Source organism: Quercus lobata, chromosome 5 (assembly GCF_001633185.2).
Source record: "Quercus lobata isolate SW786 chromosome 5, ValleyOak3.0 Primary Assembly, whole genome shotgun sequence".
Classification (NCBI taxonomy): domain Eukaryota; kingdom Viridiplantae; phylum Streptophyta; class Magnoliopsida; order Fagales; family Fagaceae; genus Quercus; species Quercus lobata.
Window position 1 is genome coordinate 51,654,352 of NC_044908.1, and position 22,321 is coordinate 51,676,672.

Genomic DNA, 22,321 nt, shown 5'->3' on the forward strand with positions numbered 1-22,321 from the left:
TATGTCAAACTGACGGATGATCTTTACATATAGCCCGTAAAAGTCTTTAAATTACGATTATGTGGGTTTATTATTATTATTATTATTTTTTTCTAGTTTTTTTCAATCGGTAGTTGGAAGGATATGGATTTGATGCGATAGTCTTATTCAATAGTGAACTAACGGCTGAAAATAAAAGGTTGGAAAGTTATTTTAATATCAGCCCTTGAATTAGAATTTTTTATCCATTGCACGAGATCTCAATCTATAATAAGACATGGCAAAATGGTCTGTTGGGGTTCGGGTTCGGGTTGGGCCAATCGAGTTGTGGGTCAAACGGATCATTTTAAGTAAGTTAAAAATGAGTTCGAGTTAATCAGGTTGTGAGTTGGATCTACCCGTATTTCTAACATGAATTTTTTTATTTTTTATTTTTATAAAAAAATAACATATATTTGGCATTTGGAAAGTTATGCAACAAATTACTTAATGTAAAATGTATTATTTTGAATTTACCATTTATATCAAGAATGAACTCAATTAAACTTATAAATACTTATTCAATAATTTTAAAATTATATAAATCCTAACATTGATATATAAAACAAAATAACACAAAGATAAGCAAAACAAATACACAAGTTTTATTTCTACACAATATCAATATTTCAAAATATAAAACAAATTTACAAATAATTTTGTTACAATATTTTCAATTTTCAGTTTTTAATAAAATAAATTGTATCCAAACGGACCATAAGTTAACAAAATACCTTATAAATAAAATAAACTAATAGAAAAAAAAAAATATATATATATATATATATATTTATATATATATGACAGCTTGCTCGCACTTGTTTTGAGGATATATACTCGCACTTGTTTCGAGGATATATATATATATCCTCGAAACAAGTGCGGGCAAGCTGTCAAACACCAAGTACAAACCAATTACACAGTTATCAAAGTCTATAGTAGACTCACAATTTCACGTTCACAAATGCACACACGGGGTTATCAAATTTACAAACAAAAACTATAGAGTTTTCTGCTGATCAGTGCGACAGAGGAAGCAAAGCAAAAATTTTAAATTAAAAAAAAAAAAATAAAAAAGGAGAGAAAGAGAGTCAGAGAGAGAGAGACCAAACTGCTATTACAGATCTGGATGGAGGCGCGCTGTAACTCAAAACGGTGACTACTATGTAAGAATTTTCTCTTTATTAGAAGTATTTCTGATTCACATGGAAGAGGAGTCCTCGAACAAAGGTTTTTTTTTTTTTTTTTTACATACCCACACTAGTTGATTTTAAAAATAGCAAAAAACAAAAAAGGAAATTTATTATTGAATTTTGACGTTGTACTTATACATTCTTCTGATAATGTGCTTGTCAACGAAGTCAAGCTAAGCAAGGCGCACTTCATAAAATTAAATTCATTTGGGACCCTTAAATGTACTTTCCGTGATGTTATGTTATGTTTTTTGTTGAAGCATTATGTGATGATAGTATCATACTTTCTGTGATTCAAAAGCAAGCAGAGATCGTGACTCAGCGGAGGAGCAGACACGATGAAAAGGGTTCTTCCTGATATTAGCTTTACTGTTGCTGTGTTCTTGTTAGTTTTGTGCATGGCAGCACAAGCAGCAACTCCTGTTAATGAAGGTAAGGAAGTCTTAATTTCCACTTCTATCTATTTCTAATTCTCTGTATATATTTCTTCATCTCGCTTCAATTCATACTATTTCAAACTGGTGGAAAAATGGACATCTATGCATTTAGCAGAATTTAAATATGGGCAACATCAGGAGCAGGCAAAAACAATATATAAGATCATATCCAAGATATTTATTTAATTATTCGTATTAACTAGTATTTTCTTTCTTATTCATGTTAATTTTTACATATTCTTTATGAGAAAAAATTCACACCGTATTAAGCGTGATAGGTCACTTTTACGCCATCCAATTGTAATTTGCCACCTCATATTATTGTAAAATAAAATAATAGATTAAGGACAACCACAAACTATAACCCCTAATACAATCTCCAGAAAATCAAATCCTCCCCAGCTGAGACTCCTCCAGCGACATTGTCGGACTAGAGGAATGAGGAGTCATCTCCTTCCTATAATTTTCTTCCTACATAAAAACCCATTTCACAAAACTGCTCAATTTTAACAAATCAACATTTTGTTTTTAGATTTGCTTGAAGTTCCTCTTTTCTGGGTTTTTTGTTTTTTCGGGTGAATGAAGCACTCTTCAGTTTACAATTATTGCAACTGCAACTATAGACAAATTTGTTGAAGTTGTTACAACTCTTTGAAGAGTAAAGATGGAGGGTGTAAATGGGTTTTGCTATATAAGCATTTTCAACGGATTTCTTTGATTCCGACAACGTTGTCGGAGGCGTTGACAGCTTTTTGAATCAACGATGGGGGAGAGAGTGATGGGCTTGTGGTGGGTGAGTTTAGCATGGTGTATTTAGCTTTCTTTAAATTGTTGATGTGGCACCTCCTCATTGGTTGCTGTAAAACCAACCTTTTGCGTCAGAACCGGCCCAAATTAACACTCTTTCTTTATTACTATTATGTATGCATCATAACTTCCCATAAAAAAAAAAAAAAATGTATGTATTGTAACTAGGAGCAAGAGTGTACAGTATTTAGGTGATGTTTTTTAGGTGTTATTTTTAAGATCCTGTCGTGTGGATTTTTTTTAAGGGATAGAAATATATTTTTTAGTTAAATAGCCACATGGCTGAATTTTAAGAGGAGAACCTAAAATACAGCATCTAAGATATCGTATCTAAGTTTTGTCCTATAACTAAACTATGTCTTGCATTTTCTAACACAGTACCAAAGTTATGTTTTATCTTTTATAATATGGAATCAAGTATCAAAGAGAGCTAACCACCAAGTGTGGTCCAGTGGCTTGTCCACCACTGGGTAAGGCCCTAGGTTTTGACTGAGTTTGCTCCCTAGTTCGAGTCTTAACAGCTGCAACACCTTGTGGCTAATAGCAAGCTCCTACTGCGAGTGGGAATTGGTTGAGGTGTGTGTAAGCTAGCTGGGACATGAAAAAAAAAAGTATCAAAGAGAGTCGAGGATTCCAACAATATCCCAAAAAGGAAAAAACCTAATAATAAAAAATAAGAAGACAAAAAACAGGCTTTATTGTTTCAAGTTTTAACATAAATATGCCGTTTAAAGGAAAAAAAAAAAAAACAAAACAAAACCTTACTGCACCACCATGAGCTGCTTCCAGCCTCCACTCGGTGACTTGTGCCAACTCTTTCCACAGATCAATCAGCACCAGTATCTCTTTATCTCGCTCTCTTTCTTTCTTGCTCTATGTAGAACTCTCTTTCTTTGTCCGCATTGTATTTGTGTCTCTCTTTTATTGTTGTGATTGTTTGTATATCAGTATATCTACTCTATGCGAAAACCTAAATAATAGGTAAAGTTTAGAGAAAGTTTAATTAGAATTTGAAATTAGAATCTAAGTTTGCATCATATGTCTAAATTTATGTGGAGACCACACCATAATTATACATTTAAGTTTTTTAATCTTTGTGTGAAGTGAGTTAATGAATATAAAATACTAAGAATCTAACATTAATGAACTATAAGATTTAAAAAAAAAAAATCAATCACATAGACTCAATAAAAATCACCGCACAATAAAGATCACCACACGTTTTATTTTATTAAAAATTAGAAAAAAAAATGATCATAAGTAGTATTAAATTTAGGTAAGAATTTTAATATGTGACTAATTACGTTTACTTTAAAAAAATAATTTAACTAATAATTTATATTTTTATAATAAAAATTGTGTTTAATCTTAAATGTATCTGTATGTATGCATGTGTTACATGCTAATTTAAGATAAAAAGTGCTCAAAGGTCAAGAGTTACTGTTTAATATTTCAAATGTTGAAGCTTTAGATGTTAAAGCTCCTAAAAAGGCTCAAAGATGAGAATTGAAGAAATAATATATTGCTTCCTTAAGATGATCTAAGAGCATTTGCATTGGTGGAGCTAAAATTTTTAGTTTTTATTTTCTCAAAAATTTACTTTATCTATTTTACAACATCACTTTACAAAACAAAAAACACCTAACATCAATGATTTTATTTTAACATTCAACACATTAAAATAATATAAACAATAAAATAAAATAATATATCTATTATAATAAACAACAGCCACAACTACCACTAGAGTCATGGAAACCACCACATAGTCACAATCACAGCCATGAAAAACCCAACAACCCCATATTGCAAACCGATTGGTAACCCACCACAACAACCCAATCAACAAACCGCCAACCCAACCATTGTCGTTGCCATAGCCAAAACCAACACCACACAATCAACGCAACTCAACCATACAAACCCACATCACCACTAAAACCACTGATCCAAACCACCCAACCAAACAAACTTGAAATCCACCACAAACTCGGCAGTGTGGTAATCGTGCTTGGTTCGGCTTGGGGCTTGGGTCGGCCACGAGTGGAGGAAGAAAGATGGGTTGAAGTTGGGCAAGGGAGAGGGAGGAATTGGGCTTGGGTCGGCGAGAGTGGAGGAAGAGAGAAAAAAATGAAGGGGAGAGGGTGAGACTATGTTCATGAACTGAAGAGAATGAGTGGAATAGGAAGAGGGAAAAAAAAAAAAAAAAAAGAGAATAAAAAGGAAAGAAACAGAAACATTATTTTAATGAGAGGACAAATAAAATAGATGATTTTGCTTTAACATTTGAGTTATAGTGCACAACTATAATATCTGCATTTGATTTTCAAGTTTTGCTTCTATTCATGTGGTCCATAATATAATATATGCTATTTTCTCATATAAAAAAAATTTACACCAATAAGAAAAACTAAAGAAAAAGTTATTTTTTTCTTAAAAAATAAAAAAGAAAAAAGAAAAAAGAAAAAGTTGTCTTGTGAGTTCCAGTTAGCTCAACTGATAAAGTCTTTAATGGTTGAATAAGAGATCTGTGGTTCAATTTCTATTTGCACCAGAAACCAATTGGTGTCTTGGTTTGATGATAAAGAGCTATTATTAAAAGCGGATGTCATAGATTGAAACTCTTTCTTAAAAAAAGAAAAAGAAAAAGTTATTTTCATCTATGGAAAAAAAAAAAAACATAACTCCTTTGCATGAAATCTACAATTGTACTTTCTTTATATATATATATATATATATATAGTATCTATATATCTAATTCTCCAAGCACAAATATTTATTATTAAAAAAAAAGCTTTGGTTTTTGGAAAATAAAGAAGGTTTTTTTTTTTTTTTTTTTTTTTTTTTTTTTTTTTTGGGATAACTAAGAAGGTTTAATTGAAGAGATTTATGTTTCTATTCTTAGAAACATATATCTTGAATATAACATGGTTTAATAAGCCACTTATGCTATAAAAGTAATATTAGAGCATTTACATTAGTACATGCAAAAGTTTATGCCTATTTTAGAGGGAAATGATTAATTATTAAATCATTTCTATAATGTAGTGGACTTTAAAAATAAAAAATAAAAACTAAAAAAATCTAGAGGAGACTATAAATTAAATTTTATTTAAAGGAGCCTTTAACTTTGTTTTTTTTTTTTTTTTTTTTTTAATTTGTTTTATCTCTTCTAGTATTGTTTTGTAAACTTTTGAAAAATCATATTCTTTATATTTATTCCAATATATATTTGTTTAATTTGGATAAATCAACCCAATATTAGATAAACATTGATTAAATTAGATTTAATCTTCTATAAAAATTTAATTATATTAGGTATGTCCTTTTTGCTAATTAGCTAATTTAAAATTTTATTTTATTTGTACTTAATAATAAAACTCATATCATACATAAATACTTTTGTCAAACTTTTTGGAACATTGAACGAAGACCAGTATGTATTAGCATTTTATCACCTATTTGTACTATTATTTTTTTAAAAGATATCTCATTATAAATCATATTTATAGATCAAGTTTACTATGATTGATATTTTAAGATATTAGAGTATTTGCATTAGCATGTGCAAAAATTTATTTCTATTTTAGATTAAGAATTTATTTTTTATTTATTCTTACACAACCACTTTTCAAAAATAGATACATTAGATTATTTATTCTACACTATATTTTATTAAAATATTATTTCTTTATCAATTTTTTTCTCTCTCTGTATACAAGTAAATAAATATTAAAAAATATATTTACATGTGAATAGTAACCAGTATATTTACACTATTACTATAACTCACAAATTCTTTTTTCACAAGTTTACATAGACTGATGTGAGTGATTTTTAGGGTTATATTTGTAAAATTTACCTCCTTGTGCTATTATACATTAACTAATGAGTAATCAAACTATTTTTTTATTTTTTAATACAAAATAGAAATTCTACTTAGGGTCTGTTTGAGATCCGCTTATTTTGCTGAAATTGAAAACTTTTTGCTGAAAGTATTGTAGTTAAAGGTAAAAATTAGCTGAAATAATATAGTGAGACTCATGAATAGTACAAAAAATAACAGTGAGACCCATGAATAGTAGCAAAAACAAGTTAAATAGTTAAATAAGTTGGCAAAAATAATCTTTGCCAAATGGACACTTAAACCTAATCTAAGTGTATATGTGTGTGAAAATCCCTTATAAAAACTTGAACTCCCCTTGTCTCTCTCCACACCCTACAAGCACTTGTGTTATTATACATTTAACTAATATGTGTAGTCAGACTTTAAAATTACAACATAACCCACTAAACTAACGTGTGTGCATCATTAAAAAAAAAAAAGAAAAAGAAAAAACTAATAACGCTTGTGCAGCCGAAGAACTTTGTTTGAACCATGGCTCTTTCCATGTGTCACGTCATTAGCCCGACCATTTTACATAGATAGACGTCTAGGGTAAAAAAGGTCAGTAGGCCAATGGAAAAGCCCAACCAATGATTCTATTTATCATGGTTCAAAAGAAATTGTGGGAGAAGAAAATTGAAAATACCTTTAAACAATTTTGAATATTGGGATCTTAATTCTTAATATCTTCCTTTTCTTCCCCACAAATATATTTTTGGTTTCTAAATTTTAGTTTATGAGTGAGATTTTCGTCCCTAAAAATTAAAGTGGTTATTTTTAGTTTTTAACAAACTTAAAGCGATCACTTTTGCTCCAAATAATTTAAAATAGTCAGTTAGTTCCCAACAAAGGTAAAATGGTTGCTTTTAATCCCTATCAAGTATGTACTAGATTTTAATATATTTCAGGTCTTTTTATTTACTTTTGATAATATGGAAAGCTTTTATTGAAACAAAGAACAATACAAACTCAATTTAAAATAGTCAGTTAGTTCCCAACAAAGGTAAAATGGTTGCTTTTAATCCCTATCAAGTATGTACTAGATTTTAATATATTTCAGGTCTTTTTATTTACTTTTGATAATATGGAAAGCTTTTATTGAAACAAAGAACAATACAAACTCAACAAAAGCTATTATTTTGAAATTAAGGCATTAATAAACTAAAGTGCCACCTCATTAGCCTAACCATTTTAGTATTTTACATAGATAGTTAAGGTACCCATTGTCAGTTGGGCCAATGAAAAGCCCAACCACTGATTCAATTTCTCATAGCTCAAAAGAAAACGAGGGAGAAGAAAAGACCTTGAAAAACGCATTTTAGTATTTTACATAGATAGTTAAGGTACCCATTGTCAGTTGGGCCAATGAAAAGCCCAACCGCTGATTCAATTTCTCATAGCTCAAAAGAAAACGAGGGAGAAGAAAAGACCTTGAAAAACATTGAAGATTTTGATTTTTACGAGCATAATATTACATTATTTGAAATTTTTTTTTTTTGAAGCCATTACATTATTTGAATTTATTACTTGGTTAAGGAATTTTAATGCTATAGACTATATTAGAAAATCTAAAGCCAACAAAAAAGGTAAAAAGGAAATTGATTAAGTTTGATTCATCATGCAGTGAAAGCCCTTCGTGAAATACGTCTACAATTGGGAAAGAAAGACTGGAATTTCAGTGTGGACCCATGCATAAATGAGTCAAGTTGGTTAACGCCAAAATTGGATTCGAGGCCACTGTACAACAATTCTCTCTTCTGCAATTGCTCCTACCCTGATAGTGTATGCCATGTCATTGGATTGTACGTAAAACTTTCATTCACTAATCAACCGAAAGAACAAATTGCATAGTGTGTATATGTTGGGTCTTCTTGTATAGCTTGTTGACTGAATAGAATTTATATAATACATAGATATTTTATTTTAAAATTAAATCTTCAAATTTCCTCAAATTTTTAGTTGGATGTAAAACACATGATATTTATTTGATTTTTAAATGCCACCCATCTTACATCTAAATAGAAATTTGAGTGAATTAGACCATTGAGAATCTTCTCCCAAAAATTTGTTAGTGTATGTATATATCAACAATTTGGACTACATGAGACCTTGGGTGGGAGTTTAGTGGTCAAGCACTTCGTTGGTTTGTCCCCCTCACCTTAGCGCTTTGGTTTGAGTCGTGTGGAGCACACGACCTGCATTTGGTGGGGCTTTTTTATTTAAAAAAAAAAAATTATTACATGTAAATATTCAACAGTATATATCCTTGTCACACAGGTTTCTTCAAGGGCAAGATCTTGACGGTGTGCTTCCACGAGCTCTGGTGAAGCTACCATACCTGAAGTCCCTGTAAGAAGAGTAACCATTATTTGTTTTACTAATTAGCACTTCCAAAAATTGATTTAACCACCTAATTGCACAATTTCCTCTTGATTGTAGTCATCTCACTCTTAACTACCTCAGTGGTAACATACCCCACGAATGGGCTTCTACACAGTTGGAATTTCTGTAAGTCATTCCTCAGTTCATGTTAATTGAATTGAATTAAAAAGGCCAACAAAATGTTAATCGTCTAAGGTTAGCCATTAAATTCTTATTCTTATTTAATTAATTGAATTTGCTACAGGTCTCTCTCTATGAACAACTTATCAGGACCACTTCCAAGCTTCTTGGGAAACATTACCACACTTACATATCTGTATGCTCTTATTGTCTCTTTCTTTCTCACCAATAATATAGGGGAAAATGCTAGAGCTACTGCGAATTTAACAACATAAAACTTATGATATGACAATGAAAGTTGATAAGTGGACTTCAACCACTGATGAATGAATGTTTGAATTGGTTTTTGGTAATTGGTGACACATCGGTTTGTAAACTCTATGTAGTAAAATTTGTAGTATTTCTATCATCACTTGTCATATAGACAATAAATTATGTCATACTTCCACTTGGTCTAACCGGCTTTAATATTTGAGAATGTATTATGTACTTAGGGGCATAGAGAACAATCTGTTTTCTGGAATGGTTCCCCTTGAGCTTGGAAAGTTGGTTAACTTGGAGAATCTGTGAGTGTTTCTTTGTTTTCTTTTTCTTAATTTTTTAAATAAAGTTTGATTTGTCACTTTTAAATTGTCATTGATTTTCTTAATTCTGAACACATGAAATAACCTCAACTTTCCTTTTGGTGACTGTAGCATTCTTAGTGCTAACAATTTCTCAGGAGAGTTGCCAGTCGCACTTACTAATTTGACCAAATTAACAGAACTGTAAGTGGTTGATACATTTTCTGTGGCTGATAGTACTTTTAGAATTTCCTTGAAAAAAACTTAGTCATTTTGGTGACTATAGCATTCTTCTTGTTTGTATTTTGTTCAATAATGTTTCTGTTTTGGGACATATGCAGTAGAATTAGCAGTAACAACTTCACTGGAAGAATACCCGACTTTTTTCGAAGTTGGAAACAGCTTCAGAAATTGTGTGTGCCTTTTTCCTTGATTTTTTAAATATAAATCTTTAAATAAGGTTTCAGGTGTGATCCAAATCCAATTGAATTGAGTTGTTAACAGAGAGATCCAAGCTAGTGGTTTTGAGGGGCCCATTCCTTCTAGCATTTCTATCTTGAGTAATTTAACCGAGCTGTGAGTACAGCCCTCCAAGATAACAGTTCTTGAGTTGCATAATCCCTATGATAGGTTCGTGTGATTTTTAATATGACAAACTAACACTTATTGATGATGTAACTCTATGTAGAAGGATCAGTGACTTAGTTGGAGAGGGATCAAAATTTCCAAACTTAAGTAGCATGAGGCGCATGTGGAGATTGTAAGTCTTTTGTTGTAAAATACTAAAATTCAATGAATTTGGAACAATACAAAATTTCTAGTAGTCTTGCTTACCTAAGGTTTATTTACTTTTCAGGATGCTGAGGAGTTGTAACATCACTGGATCAATTCCTCCATACATATCAAACATGAAAATGATTCAAATTTTGTAGTTCTCTTTTTCCCTCTATTTATTATAGATACATCTATTTATATATATCTAAAAGCTGAAGCGTTGCATTTATTGTTGCTATGCTCTTGTTGAGTCACATCAGCGGCCACATCATTTACCTATTTCTCATTTCTCTCCATTACTTCCAAACATAACTTTTCTTTTACCTTTTCATCTCTCCACTACTATTAATTTTAATGTCACTCTTCGGCTATCTTTTCTTCTTCCTTTTATTTTGACTCTTCTTATCCCCGTTTTATTACTATAAATATGATATTTTCTATCCCATTCTATGCATATTTTCTCACAAGTAAAAGGTTATTACTCTCTTTCTCACTCATGTTTTATTTTTATGTGAATTTTTTATTTTTTGTATCTCTACTTTAGATTGATGTATTTATGTGTTCTTTAGAGTTTTACTTTGGGTTGCAATTTGGTTTTGAGCTTTCAAGTTATTATCTTTTTTTCTTTTCTATAATTGTTAAATGTTATTTTATTGCATATAAATATAGTTTACTAGAATTTAATGTTATTCTATTATATATTATGACTTGGATAATTTGGTGTTTGACTTATGACTATATTTTTTATTTGATGCTTCTTCTCATTTTATTTTTTATTTCTCTCCTGAAAAAGGTGATCACTCTCTCTCTCTCTCTCTCTCTCTTTATATATATATATATATATATATATATTCTTTTTTACAACTTTACTTTAGGTTGATGAATTATTGTATTTTTTATAATATACTATTTTGGATTAATACAATTTGGTAGTGTGTTTGATTTTTTAAGTTTTCTATCACAAGTCATCTCTCTCCCTCTTTTAGCTTTTGTTTGACTTTTTTTTTTTTTGGGACATAATACTTAGTTATTTTGGAAGTAAAATTTTGAATTTATATCAAAATACAATGTTGGCTATGTATTTGAATGTGTCTATCAACTATTAAAATTAAATTGTCCAAGATGAAGATATATAGACAATATTTTTATTTCAATTTTTCATTGATTTATTATTTAATTATAAAATCAAAATTAAAGTAAATGAATATGTAAAGTTAAAACTGTCTAAGATGAATTTGTAAAGCCAATATATTTATATATATTTAATATTGTCAAAAAATTAAAAGTTAAAAAAAAATACTAAGAAGAATAATGATGAGGCCAATGATATAATGGATGAGAAGGCTCAACAGAAGTATAGTAACAAAAATGTGATATGAATATCCAATTAAAGGCAATTAAATCTTAATAAATAAAAGTGTATGTAGTCAAATATATATATATATATATATATATATAGATCATGTTTTCTCTTTATGATATACAGATTATTTTCTTTCATTTCGATAGGTGAAGTGTTAATTTCAGACATAAAGTCTAATTTTTTCCTACATATTATTTTAAATATTAAAGTTATAATATGGTATAGTCCCTTAGGAATGTTTAAGAAATATGCAATTCCAATTTCATGTATCTATATTAGTAAACAAAACTCAATCAATAGTTCGAAACTACTTCTATGATAAGAAAAATTATAAATATAATAATCTCTTTTTAAGACAAGGAAAATTTTGAATAATATATTTGAAACTCAAAGAGTTTAGTTGTACAGGAAAAACAAAATAGGAAAATATAACGCACAATAACATAAATTATCAAAATATGGACCGCTTAAAAAATGAATAATATATTAATCAAATAAATCCAAATAATAAAATGATGATATATTTTTTGAGATAAATAAATGAAAAATAATTTTAGAAACTGTTTAAGTTTTTAGGAGAACAAATTACTTTCCACAAAATTTAGAGAACAAATTATTTATATTATTCTCATGCATTGCATGGATCTGCAACTAGTACATATAAAATTCAAATCATTTTGAAATCTAACTAGATGTTCATATACAAAAGTTTACGGATTTTAACTTTAAACGTAATCATATAAAAAATGGCATTACTTTTTAAAATTAGATTAGAAGCTAAAGCTAAAATAGGTACTATTTGACCGAGATGTGGCGTCAGAGCGCATATTTATCTCCACTGATAAATGAGCTTTCTAGGAGTTCTCTCTATGAATTAGCTGTTAAAATAGTATCATGTTTTTAATTTTGACATACATCCTTTTTTATGCTTGACATTTTGTTCGATATACAAAATTAGAGTTATAAACCTTCTTTTTCATGTAGAGATCTTAGCTTCAACAGATTGGAAGGAAGTGTTCCAGATTTAAGAGATCATAAAAAGCTGGAATACATGTAAGCTTCACAATCAAATCCTTAACTTTGCTAGTTCAATTATGCAGCTAAAGTACACAATGATATATAACTAGGTTTGACTTTTGGCTTACATCTGTTGATGAATCTGTAAGGAACTTCACTCTGTATACACCTAAACAAGAAGCCTGTCCATCTGCTGTCTTTTAGAAGAAACCTAAAAGGGCCTTATATATAACTGTGTCTTTTATTTTGTCAAAAAATAAAATACAATAACTTTGTCATTACAACTTACAATAGAAAATAGAGCATTGCCTTTAATATAGTCATGCTATTAAGTGTTTAACAGGTGATATTGTCTTTTTTTTTAAAAAAAAAAAAAAAAAAAAAAAAAAAAAAAAACTAAATAGGTATTTGACAAGCAACTTGCTCAATGGGCCTATTCCGGACTGGATCATGGGCAGTGACAATCAAGTGTACAGATTCTCATCCTGAATTCTAGTTCAATTTTGCATGGATTTATGAGTTTGGAGAAGCTTATTTTTAAATTATATTTATTTTTTAAGCTAATGAGGGGGAATTCAAACCCAAATGTGACAGAGAAAAGTTATAAGGTAAAAAATTAAAATGCTAAAAAAAAAAAATGATCCAAGGGTAGAGAATAAAAATGAAAATTTTAACTTTCAATTTCAATTCTTGTAAAGGAAATTGCACAGTGCAATAGCTAGGATCGGATCTCAATTTGGTCAAATTCAGATGTCTCTCTTTCTGGATCGGTAGCCGATCTCAAAATAGTACATGTTAGGGAAGAAATAACACAATTTTCTGGCAGCTTTGCTTTGCATCTTGCTCCATGTGGCTCTATTAAAAAGGAATTTATGAACAATTTTACTATCAATTGTTTAATTGGTTGTCTGATACCTGGGAAGAGTTTACTGACGCTAAAATTTGAGCTGACTAGAGAAGCTTGTTGGAATGAGCCTGAATTTTTGTTGGATTAGCACTTACAAACCAGTTGAGTAGTTATAATATAATAATTTTGCTTTTTGTGCAGGAAATATTTAGATCTTTCTTACAATAGTTTTTCAGAAAGTTTTGACCCAGCTTGTCAAGACACATTGCAAAAGTCTCTGCCTACTGTAACTTTATACACTTTGCTCTCTTCATAACCTTTCAAGTTTTCTGAAACTAACTGCTTTTTCGATTGCAGCAAAAATTTGTTCAAAAGCTCTTCTGGAAGGGACAACTTGTAAGCTTCAAACTAGTAAAATTTTACAAAGAACCAATGCTTTTTTTATATATAAAAAATAAAAATTCCTTTTTCACTTTTATTTTGGATAAATGACACTTGTTATGTACTTCAATGATTAAGAATACTTGATGAGTGCCTGAAGAATGTTCCATGTTCAAAAGGTAATTATATATCTATTCAAATCAAATTCTGAGATATATGCTAGTGTTATCTAGTTAGGCACTTCTCTTTTGTAATTAGGAAGCATTTAATTAATTGTTAGAAATGGTCTCTAATTCCTATTTGGATTTGGTTTCCTTGGAGTGGAGGGAAAAGGTTTTACTTGGTGTGGAAGAGAAGTGTAAAACTCACGGTAAAAACTAACCTAACCAACATATCTAACTAAACTCTACTGGCTACCAAACAGTAAAAGCAGAAAATAACTAACATCACAATCTCATAGAAAGACCAATAGATAGGCTACATGTGTCTAACACTTAAAACAAAGCTAAAACTGATTTATCTCTATGACAGAAATGATCTATCATGTAGGCATGACTGATAACTTGAGCTTAAGCTACATGTCCTTTTCTCTCTTCTTCTACCTTGCATTATTACTGTTGCTGCTTAATCTTGGGTTGAATGCATCTCAACAAGAAGTTTCCTTGACATGAAAGGAAAAAAGTAATCCTTATTCAAAAAGTAATTGAGTATTCCTTATCTATCAAGGAATTGAATTGGAAACTCTTAAATAAGTAAGGGTTTGGTGGCTTTTGCTTAAAGGATCTTCTCACATGGAGAGAGGAAAAACTTTTTATTTTTATTTTTATAAATTTGATAATTATAATGGGGGTGGAGGGATTTGAACCCTAGTCATCTCCTTTGTAAATAAAAGGAGGTGCCAGTTGAGTTACTAGACTCATGGCAGAGATGAGAACACTCTGAAACGAACATGAGTTGGGTTTCTCAAATGCTAATTTGGTAGATTTTTTTGGGTTGAAAGATACCCATGTTCATGAGTTAAGAGGTTTTATTTGTATTTGTGGGGGTTTTTTGTGTGAGTACATGAGTTTGTGTGGCTTTTGAAGTTTGATTGAGAATGGTTGTAATATATATTTGTAATCTATATCATAGATTTTGTTGGCATTGCCTATAGATGTAGGGTTAGAGTAGGCTGAATCATGTTAAATATTGTTATCTTGTGTGGATATTTTATTTTCTTGTTCATAGGAATGAACTTTGCTAGCTTAGCTCCGATCACAATATAAATATTCCATCTTATAGAAGACAACTACATATAATATTAACAATACAATCGAAATTTCATTGTTGTTCTATTATGTCTGCTTGTATTTTATTGCCAATAATATGGTGCTGCTTTATGTAGATCGGTATTCAATGCATATAAATTGCGGTGGGAACGCTATCACCATTGGAAACATAATGTATGAAGCGGATAGTGAGCTAGGTAGTTCAGCGAAATTTTTTCATGAGAAGGAGAATTGGGGATTCAGTAGCACTGGACTTTTTTGGGATACAGACGCTAGCCTATCCGACTACATTGCATATAATGTATCCATACTTACAATGAACGAGTCTGAACTATACACAAGTGCACGCCTATCTCCTCTTTCATTCACATATTATGCCCGCTGCTTAGCAAAGGGAACCTATAATGTGAAACTTCACTTTGCGGAGATAGTAATCAGAGACAATAGATCTTTTTACAGTCTTGGAAGGCGGATATTTGATATTTATGTCCAGGTATTCTATCAAATTTATTTTTCTCTTTATGTTATAGTAGAGGAGTTAATTGAATTAATTTTCTGCAGGAAAAACTGGTGTGGAAAGATTTTGATATTGAAAGTTCTGCAAGAGGGGTTGATAAGGCTGTTGTTAAGGAACATAAAGCAAATGTTACAGATAATGTTTTGATGATTCGCTTTTACTGGGCTGGGAAAGGGACAACAGCTGCCCCAAAGAGAGGAACATATGGTCCCCTCATATCAGCAATCTCTGTGGAATCAGGTAACTGTATTAGAGAATGAGAATCTTGCTGCTTTCGGCACTCAGATTATTAGATTGATGAACTATATAAGCATAGCAATTTAGTGGATGTAGAACCCCATATTTGTCTGAATATAGAAAAGTCTCAAAACCATGTTAAAAGTGCATTTTAGTTGGAAGACAACCAAAACTTTATTATCATTTTCATTTATAACCTTGCCCTGCTAATTTATCTTTGAAGATCTATTGCTATCATGCTTTGGATTTCCTGTGTGGTGCTAAATAATTAATATATTTCAGAATGCAATTTTATAATCACTATTCTTAGCTATTTGTCTTGCCTGTAGATTTCAGTCGTCCTCATGATGGCAAGAAGAAAATATCTATTGTGGTACTGGTTGGAGCTGTAGTTGTGGTGCTACTCCTCATTTTTATGATTTTGGGCATTCTTTGGTGGAAAGGCTGTTTGGGAGGGAGGTCATCAAGGGAAAATGGTAATCTGTGCAAATCTTGATGTTGAAATTAGAGAGGACACTAATCGTTTTCTCCAACTATGGCTGGAAGTTTAAACAATGTACAGAAAAAAAATAGTTTTATCTTCCCATAGACATGTTCCAAGGTACAACTTGAAAAGCAATAGCATGATTTCAGGACTGTAGAGCATATGAACTTTGCATGGGATAATGCATGATGATTGGGGCCATTTCGTTCCAACTTTGATGACAATGAGCCAATGGAATCAAGCAAAAAAAAACTAATACCATTGCTTCTTTTTCTAAAATTGGCATAGAAATAAAAAATGCATTGTTGGTTTAAGCTCATTGTAGTTAAGCAAATGTCTAATGATTCTCATAAATCATGTTTCTGATAGAGAAAAGACTACCACTTTTGAATGAATTCATCTTCTACATGTTCTGAAAGTCATATGAAATTTGGTTTGTCGGTTTAATATCTTATTTTAGTTTTAAAATGAACTTTTGTTAAGTCTTAAGCACATCTCATTCTATGATAAACTAATGAAATATCTCACTCCCCCCCCCCCCCTTCCCCCAAAAATAAACTACTTGTGATTGAAAAAGTAGCAGAAGACAATCTGAAAAACTTGTGGTTTTCAGTACTGGTTCATAAATTTTCCCCCTTTCTAGATTCTGTATGATTTACTACAATGTCCTGCCATCTAAAGGAGTTTAATTTTCTTGTCCTTTAAGATTCATCTAACTAGTCAAGAGGCATGCGTATATTTGGTTGAAAATTGGTCTTGTTATACTATAAGCTGCAGTCTGACATCTTAGCCTGATTCATCTGACAGAGTTAAAAGGTTTAGATCTGCAAACTGGTTTTTTTACATATAGACAAATAAAAGCTGCCACTAATAACTTCAATGCTGCAAACAAGATTGGGGAAGGTGGTTTTGGATCAGTTTATAAGGTATATGAACATTTTTTCCTCTTCCTTTTCTTTTTATTCTCCTTATTGTTCTTTGACGTTTGAAGAGATTCATGATGAAATACAAAATTGAAAATGTTAAGCAGGGTATACTACTTGATGGTACTGTAATTGCGGTTAAGCAACTTTCACCAAAATCAAAGCAAGGAAGCCGTGAATTTGTGAATGAAATAGGCATGATATCTAGTTTACAACATCCAAATCTTGTTAGATTGTATGGATGCTGTATTGAAGGAAAACATTTATTGTTGGTATATGAGTACATGGAAAACAATAGCCTTGCACATACTTTGTTTGGTAAGTTAATGTTTTATAACTTACTGTGAATTTTATATTGATACCAGAAGAATGAGAACAAACTCTAATGATGAATTTCATTGATTGTGTTTTGAACATCAATCCTAGGCCCTGTGGATGGTCGGTTAAAATTGGACTGGTCCGCAAGGCAGAAAATATGTGTTGGCATGGCAAGAGGTCTGGCTTTCTTGCATGAGGAATCAACTCTGAAAGTTGTTCATAGAGACATCAAAGCTACTAATGTGTTGCTTGATAGGGACCTCAACCCTAAGATCTCTGACTTTGGTTTGGCCAAGCTTGATGAAGAGGAGAACACGCACATAAGCACTAGAATTGCTGGAACAATGTGAGTTACCTTCCTTTCTTTTGCCTTCTCCTTACTTCCTTCTGGACTCTTTTTTCCCTAGTGTCTTCTATTTCATCACATTTGCAGATCTTGTTTATGAGGTATTGTGAATAGATGTTGATCTGATAGGTCTTTAGTCTTGAGTTGCTCCTCTCAAAGAATATCAGAATATGACAGCAATGAAATCTCTGCTCTTAAGACAAGTAGAGAAAATACTGTCAGTATAGTATTCGCCAAGTCCTTGACTAAATTTTGTGTGTTTGGCATCTGTTAAAGATATTAGTTTATTACGGCTAACCATGTGTAATGGCTCAAGAAGCCAATAGGCCAATATATTGTCTAGCCCATACAGGGTTAATCCCAACTCCTATAATCCCTATATTATATATGTATATATCCTATTTAGGGTTCATTGTAATTGTCACAAGCCATTGTCAAAGTCACGTGCCCCATGCTCTAGTTAGTTTTCATCTCACACGCCTCTACATGCAGCACACATCGGTTCAAAATTGATGATGCCATCATGACACATCACATTTTGGTCTTGCCAACTTCAATCCTATCCATGTCAACAGTGACGTAAGCATGTGTGCCATGTCTAACAGCCAGGTCAGCCATATTTGCCACATTAGAGTCACACTCTTGGCTTGTCATTCTTTGCCATGTCACTTGCACATCAACTCCACTTCAACAGTCTTTGCCGATCAGCAATCGTTACTACATCATTAGTGTCCATTATACTATCTGAACCAACGTTGACCCGAGCCGATTTGACCCAGATTCAACACTTACTAAACCGAACCTTTGACGACAATTGACCATTGACTTTCCTTGCCTTGATCACTAACTTTGACTTTGATCAATTGTCTAAGGTTCACTTTAGTTTTTTCAACTATGCCTATCCAAAGTCGTTTTTTGCATACATTTTGATTTTGGGTCTATTTTTCCATATGGCTCTTACATCCCTCAAATTTGATCATATCTCCTTTTGGGTTCACTTATACACAAAATTTGCCAACTCACTCACATATTCATTCCATATTGGGTCGGATCCACAATCCATCCAATGCAGCCATTCATGGACACTTTCATGTATCATTCAATGCATCTTCGAGGGATCTTCCCAAGTTTATGTTCCAAACTCAAGACATCATCAAAACTCTACCTTGAGTTTGAGAGAAAGTGTTGAAGATATTAGTTTATTATGGGTTGCTATGTGTAATGGTACAAGAGGTCCAATACATGGAATTTTCCAAACTAAATTCAAACAATTTATTATATAAACTTGAAAAGAATATAAGGAATAAGATCCTTGTTCATTTTTATGGCTTATGCGCATAACTACAGAAATAATCAATGCAAAGTCGCAATAATATTGAATGCATGATATGATGTAGGACAAAACTCTAAAATGGGACTTAGTGTTTAGGAAACAAAATGAAGAATAAAACAAAATTAATATGATCTAACAATCAACATTTAGGCTTGGTTTAAAGAAAAATTTAAGTACAAGTCCTTAGAGGTTGTATCTTAAGTTATCCAATCAAATTCAACCACATGATTGCATGGCCATGAGGCCACATAGTTGAATTTAATTGTCCTTAGTGGAGGATAACATTGTTTGTACTGCATTGGTTAATGCAAACATCATGTTGAATTTATTTTGAGAACCTAAGATTCAACAGAAAATAAATTGTACCTCAGTTTTGCCCTTGTTTGGAATCAACACCACAGCAATGAGAATAGAAATATAGTTTTTTTTTTTTTTGATTTTTTTTTATTTTTTATACAAGATAGAAATTCTGCTCTAGCCTAATCTAAGTGTATATGTATGTAAAGCTCCCTTTTGGAGATTTGAACCCCAACTCTTGCCTCTTATATCCCACAAGCACTTATATTTATAGAATGACCATCACGTCAAGGGTGCACAGTGATAGAAATATATACTCCAAGAATCATTACTTACGGTTTCTTAAAATCGCTACTAAGCATAAGAGAATGAATGATAGGAACTCAAGAATCAACACATTGGCTTGCATGTAATGGGAAACGAATATTAGGAGAAAAATTAATAATCCGAATTTAATTAATCTATGATCCCTAGACTTTATAATTGGCTCTCCAATTTATATCCTACATGGAAAGAAAGTAAACCCATAATGAGATTACATAAAATATATAAATAAAAATCAACATCAACATCAACATCAATTAGGTCCAACAAAATCAATTAGCACTTATAGCTATAATTTTGTGTTCACACCACAGTATCAATCCCCCCCCCCCCCCCCCTCTCTCCCCCAAAACCAATTTAAAAAAAAAAAAGAGAATGAAAATCATAACTTGGCGGTTTAGAAGAGCATTCATGTGTACTTTTAATTATATGACTTTTTTAATGAGTCATGTGACTAGTTTAAAAATACACATTAATAGTCTTATGAATAGCCACCTAAGGGTTGGAGCAAGATAACTCCAAACCAGTTTGGAACCTTGTCCTTTCTTTAACTCTTACTTTTGTGTTTTGTTTTCACATCTAGTCAAATGAAACTAAACTTATGGTTATGGTGGCTTTATTAATTGCATTATTGCATGCATAACACTTGATTAAATAATTTGGTGCTTGGAAATTGACTGATGTTTGCCTTGTTGGATTTAGAAGTGCATAAGATCATAGTAGTGAACTAAATATAATGGCTTAATGCATGTGTTGAAGAGGCTACATGGCACCAGAATATGCACTACGAGGTTATTTAACCGACAAAGCAGATGTTTTCAGTTTTGGAGTTGTTGCATTGGAAATTGTAGCTGGGAAGAACAACATGAAATATCAACCAAACGAGAACTTTGTATGCCTTCTAGATAAGGTAAAATATATCCTTTTATGTTCTTTGAAACTTGTGGCTACTAGTAAACTATGAAGTACGAACCCAGGTTGCTTCTTTTGTAACTACCACATTTGACCAGGTCAAGGTGGAAAACAAATGTTATATAATTTAGTTTGAAGTGCCTAGCCCAGTAATGTGCGGCTAGAATTGGAGAAGCAGTATATTTGCTTGCATCTTCAACGTTCAACCTGCATACCTAATTTCTCGAGTCTTCATTGCTATTAAAGTGATGTGCTAAAATGTGTTAATGTCTCATTATAATTTTTCAACACACTGGAAATGCGATACCTCAAACTGTGTGAATTTAATTGGATTAAATTGTATTGAGTGTGTGTTATATAGGTGTGTACTGAGTTCCATATTGAGAGTTTACTTGGTAAATCTTGGGTGTTTTAAGTGATTACAAAGAGTTCTCATTACAGCTTGAGTAGTCTGTTTGGTGATTGAATTGTATGAGTAGTCTCCTTATCATGCTCTCTACTCTCTGGACTCTAGTGACTAGAGTAACATCACTTTCACCGTTGACACCACTTCTACTATGCACCAATCACAACAGACTATATTAGTAATTAAAAAAAAAACTAGGGACTGATGTCCCTAGTTTTTTTTTTTTTTTTTTTTTTGGTATCCTATTGTTTGCTTACTTGGAGAACAACATAAATTGATAAAAGCAAAATCGAATAGTGTATTTTTATTTATTTATTGAAGTTTCCTTTTCAACAGGCTATTGTTTTACAACAGAAAGGGAATTTGATGGAGTTGGTAGATCCTGAATTGGGTTCTGAGTTCAGTAAGAAAGAGGTAATTAGAATGATTAAAGTAGCATTATTATGCACTAATCCATCCCCAGCACCTAGGCCTACCATGACTGCGGTAGTGAGCATGCTTGAAGGCGGGACAGTTGTTGATGAATTGAACATCGATCCAAGTATTTATGGTAATAATGAATGGAGGTTTGAAGGCTTAAGAAACCAACTTGGTAAAAGCCCACAACCAAGCTCAAGGGAAAGTCAGAGCCTTGCTCAGTCATCAAATGCAACATGGATGTGCTCTTCTACATCTGTCTAGGATCTCATTTCAATTAATCTTAACTCTCGGTAATATAAGCACCTAAGTATGCTACTGCCCCAGGTTATGTGACAATCATAGTGCTTGTTTATTAACGATAAGAAAGTATATATATATGTTTGTTTCACTAGCTCCAAGAGTTCAAAAAAATCAGCAACGTAACCTGAACGGCTTATTATTGGGGTCCCTTATTTCGAAGAGCTCTAGATATCTTGTTAAAAACAAAACCAATATATATATATGGTTTCAACTCCAACATTTCTGTGTGAGAGTTAACTGAAATTATTTTCACAAATTTTATTTTTCTTATATTTTGTAGAATTGATTCCTTTAGATGACTATATATATGTCACCTTACATATCTGTACTCTAAAATCTTGATTCTCGGTAATGTAAGCATGCCACTGCTACCATCCAGCTTATGCGACTGGCAAAGTGCGTGTCTAATGATAGCAACTATATGAGCTTGCTTAAGATCATTTACATC

General features: G+C 31.6%; 1 protein-coding gene across 1 annotated transcript; it reads left to right on the forward strand.

The window, feature by feature from the left end:
* The first annotated feature begins 934 nt into the window (after nucleotides 1-934).
* Nucleotides 935-22,090, forward strand: LOC115988313 (probable leucine-rich repeat receptor-like serine/threonine-protein kinase At3g14840). Its single transcript, XM_031111841.1, has 25 exons — nucleotides 935-1,184; nucleotides 1,513-1,643; nucleotides 7,966-8,143; nucleotides 8,619-8,690; nucleotides 8,781-8,849; nucleotides 8,968-9,039; nucleotides 9,338-9,409; nucleotides 9,539-9,610; nucleotides 9,748-9,819; nucleotides 9,911-9,982; nucleotides 10,095-10,166; nucleotides 10,263-10,334; nucleotides 12,528-12,596; nucleotides 12,965-13,030; nucleotides 13,609-13,680; nucleotides 13,765-13,803; nucleotides 13,927-13,967; nucleotides 15,173-15,549; nucleotides 15,618-15,813; nucleotides 16,140-16,286; nucleotides 17,102-17,220; nucleotides 17,325-17,535; nucleotides 17,644-17,881; nucleotides 20,595-20,745; nucleotides 21,490-22,090. The coding sequence occupies exons 2-25, from the start codon at nucleotides 1,550-1,552 to the stop codon at nucleotides 21,832-21,834; spliced, it is 2,988 nt and encodes a 995-aa protein (XP_030967701.1). The 5' UTR covers nucleotides 935-1,184; nucleotides 1,513-1,549; the 3' UTR covers nucleotides 21,835-22,090.
* The last annotated feature ends 231 nt before the right edge of the window (nucleotides 22,091-22,321 follow it).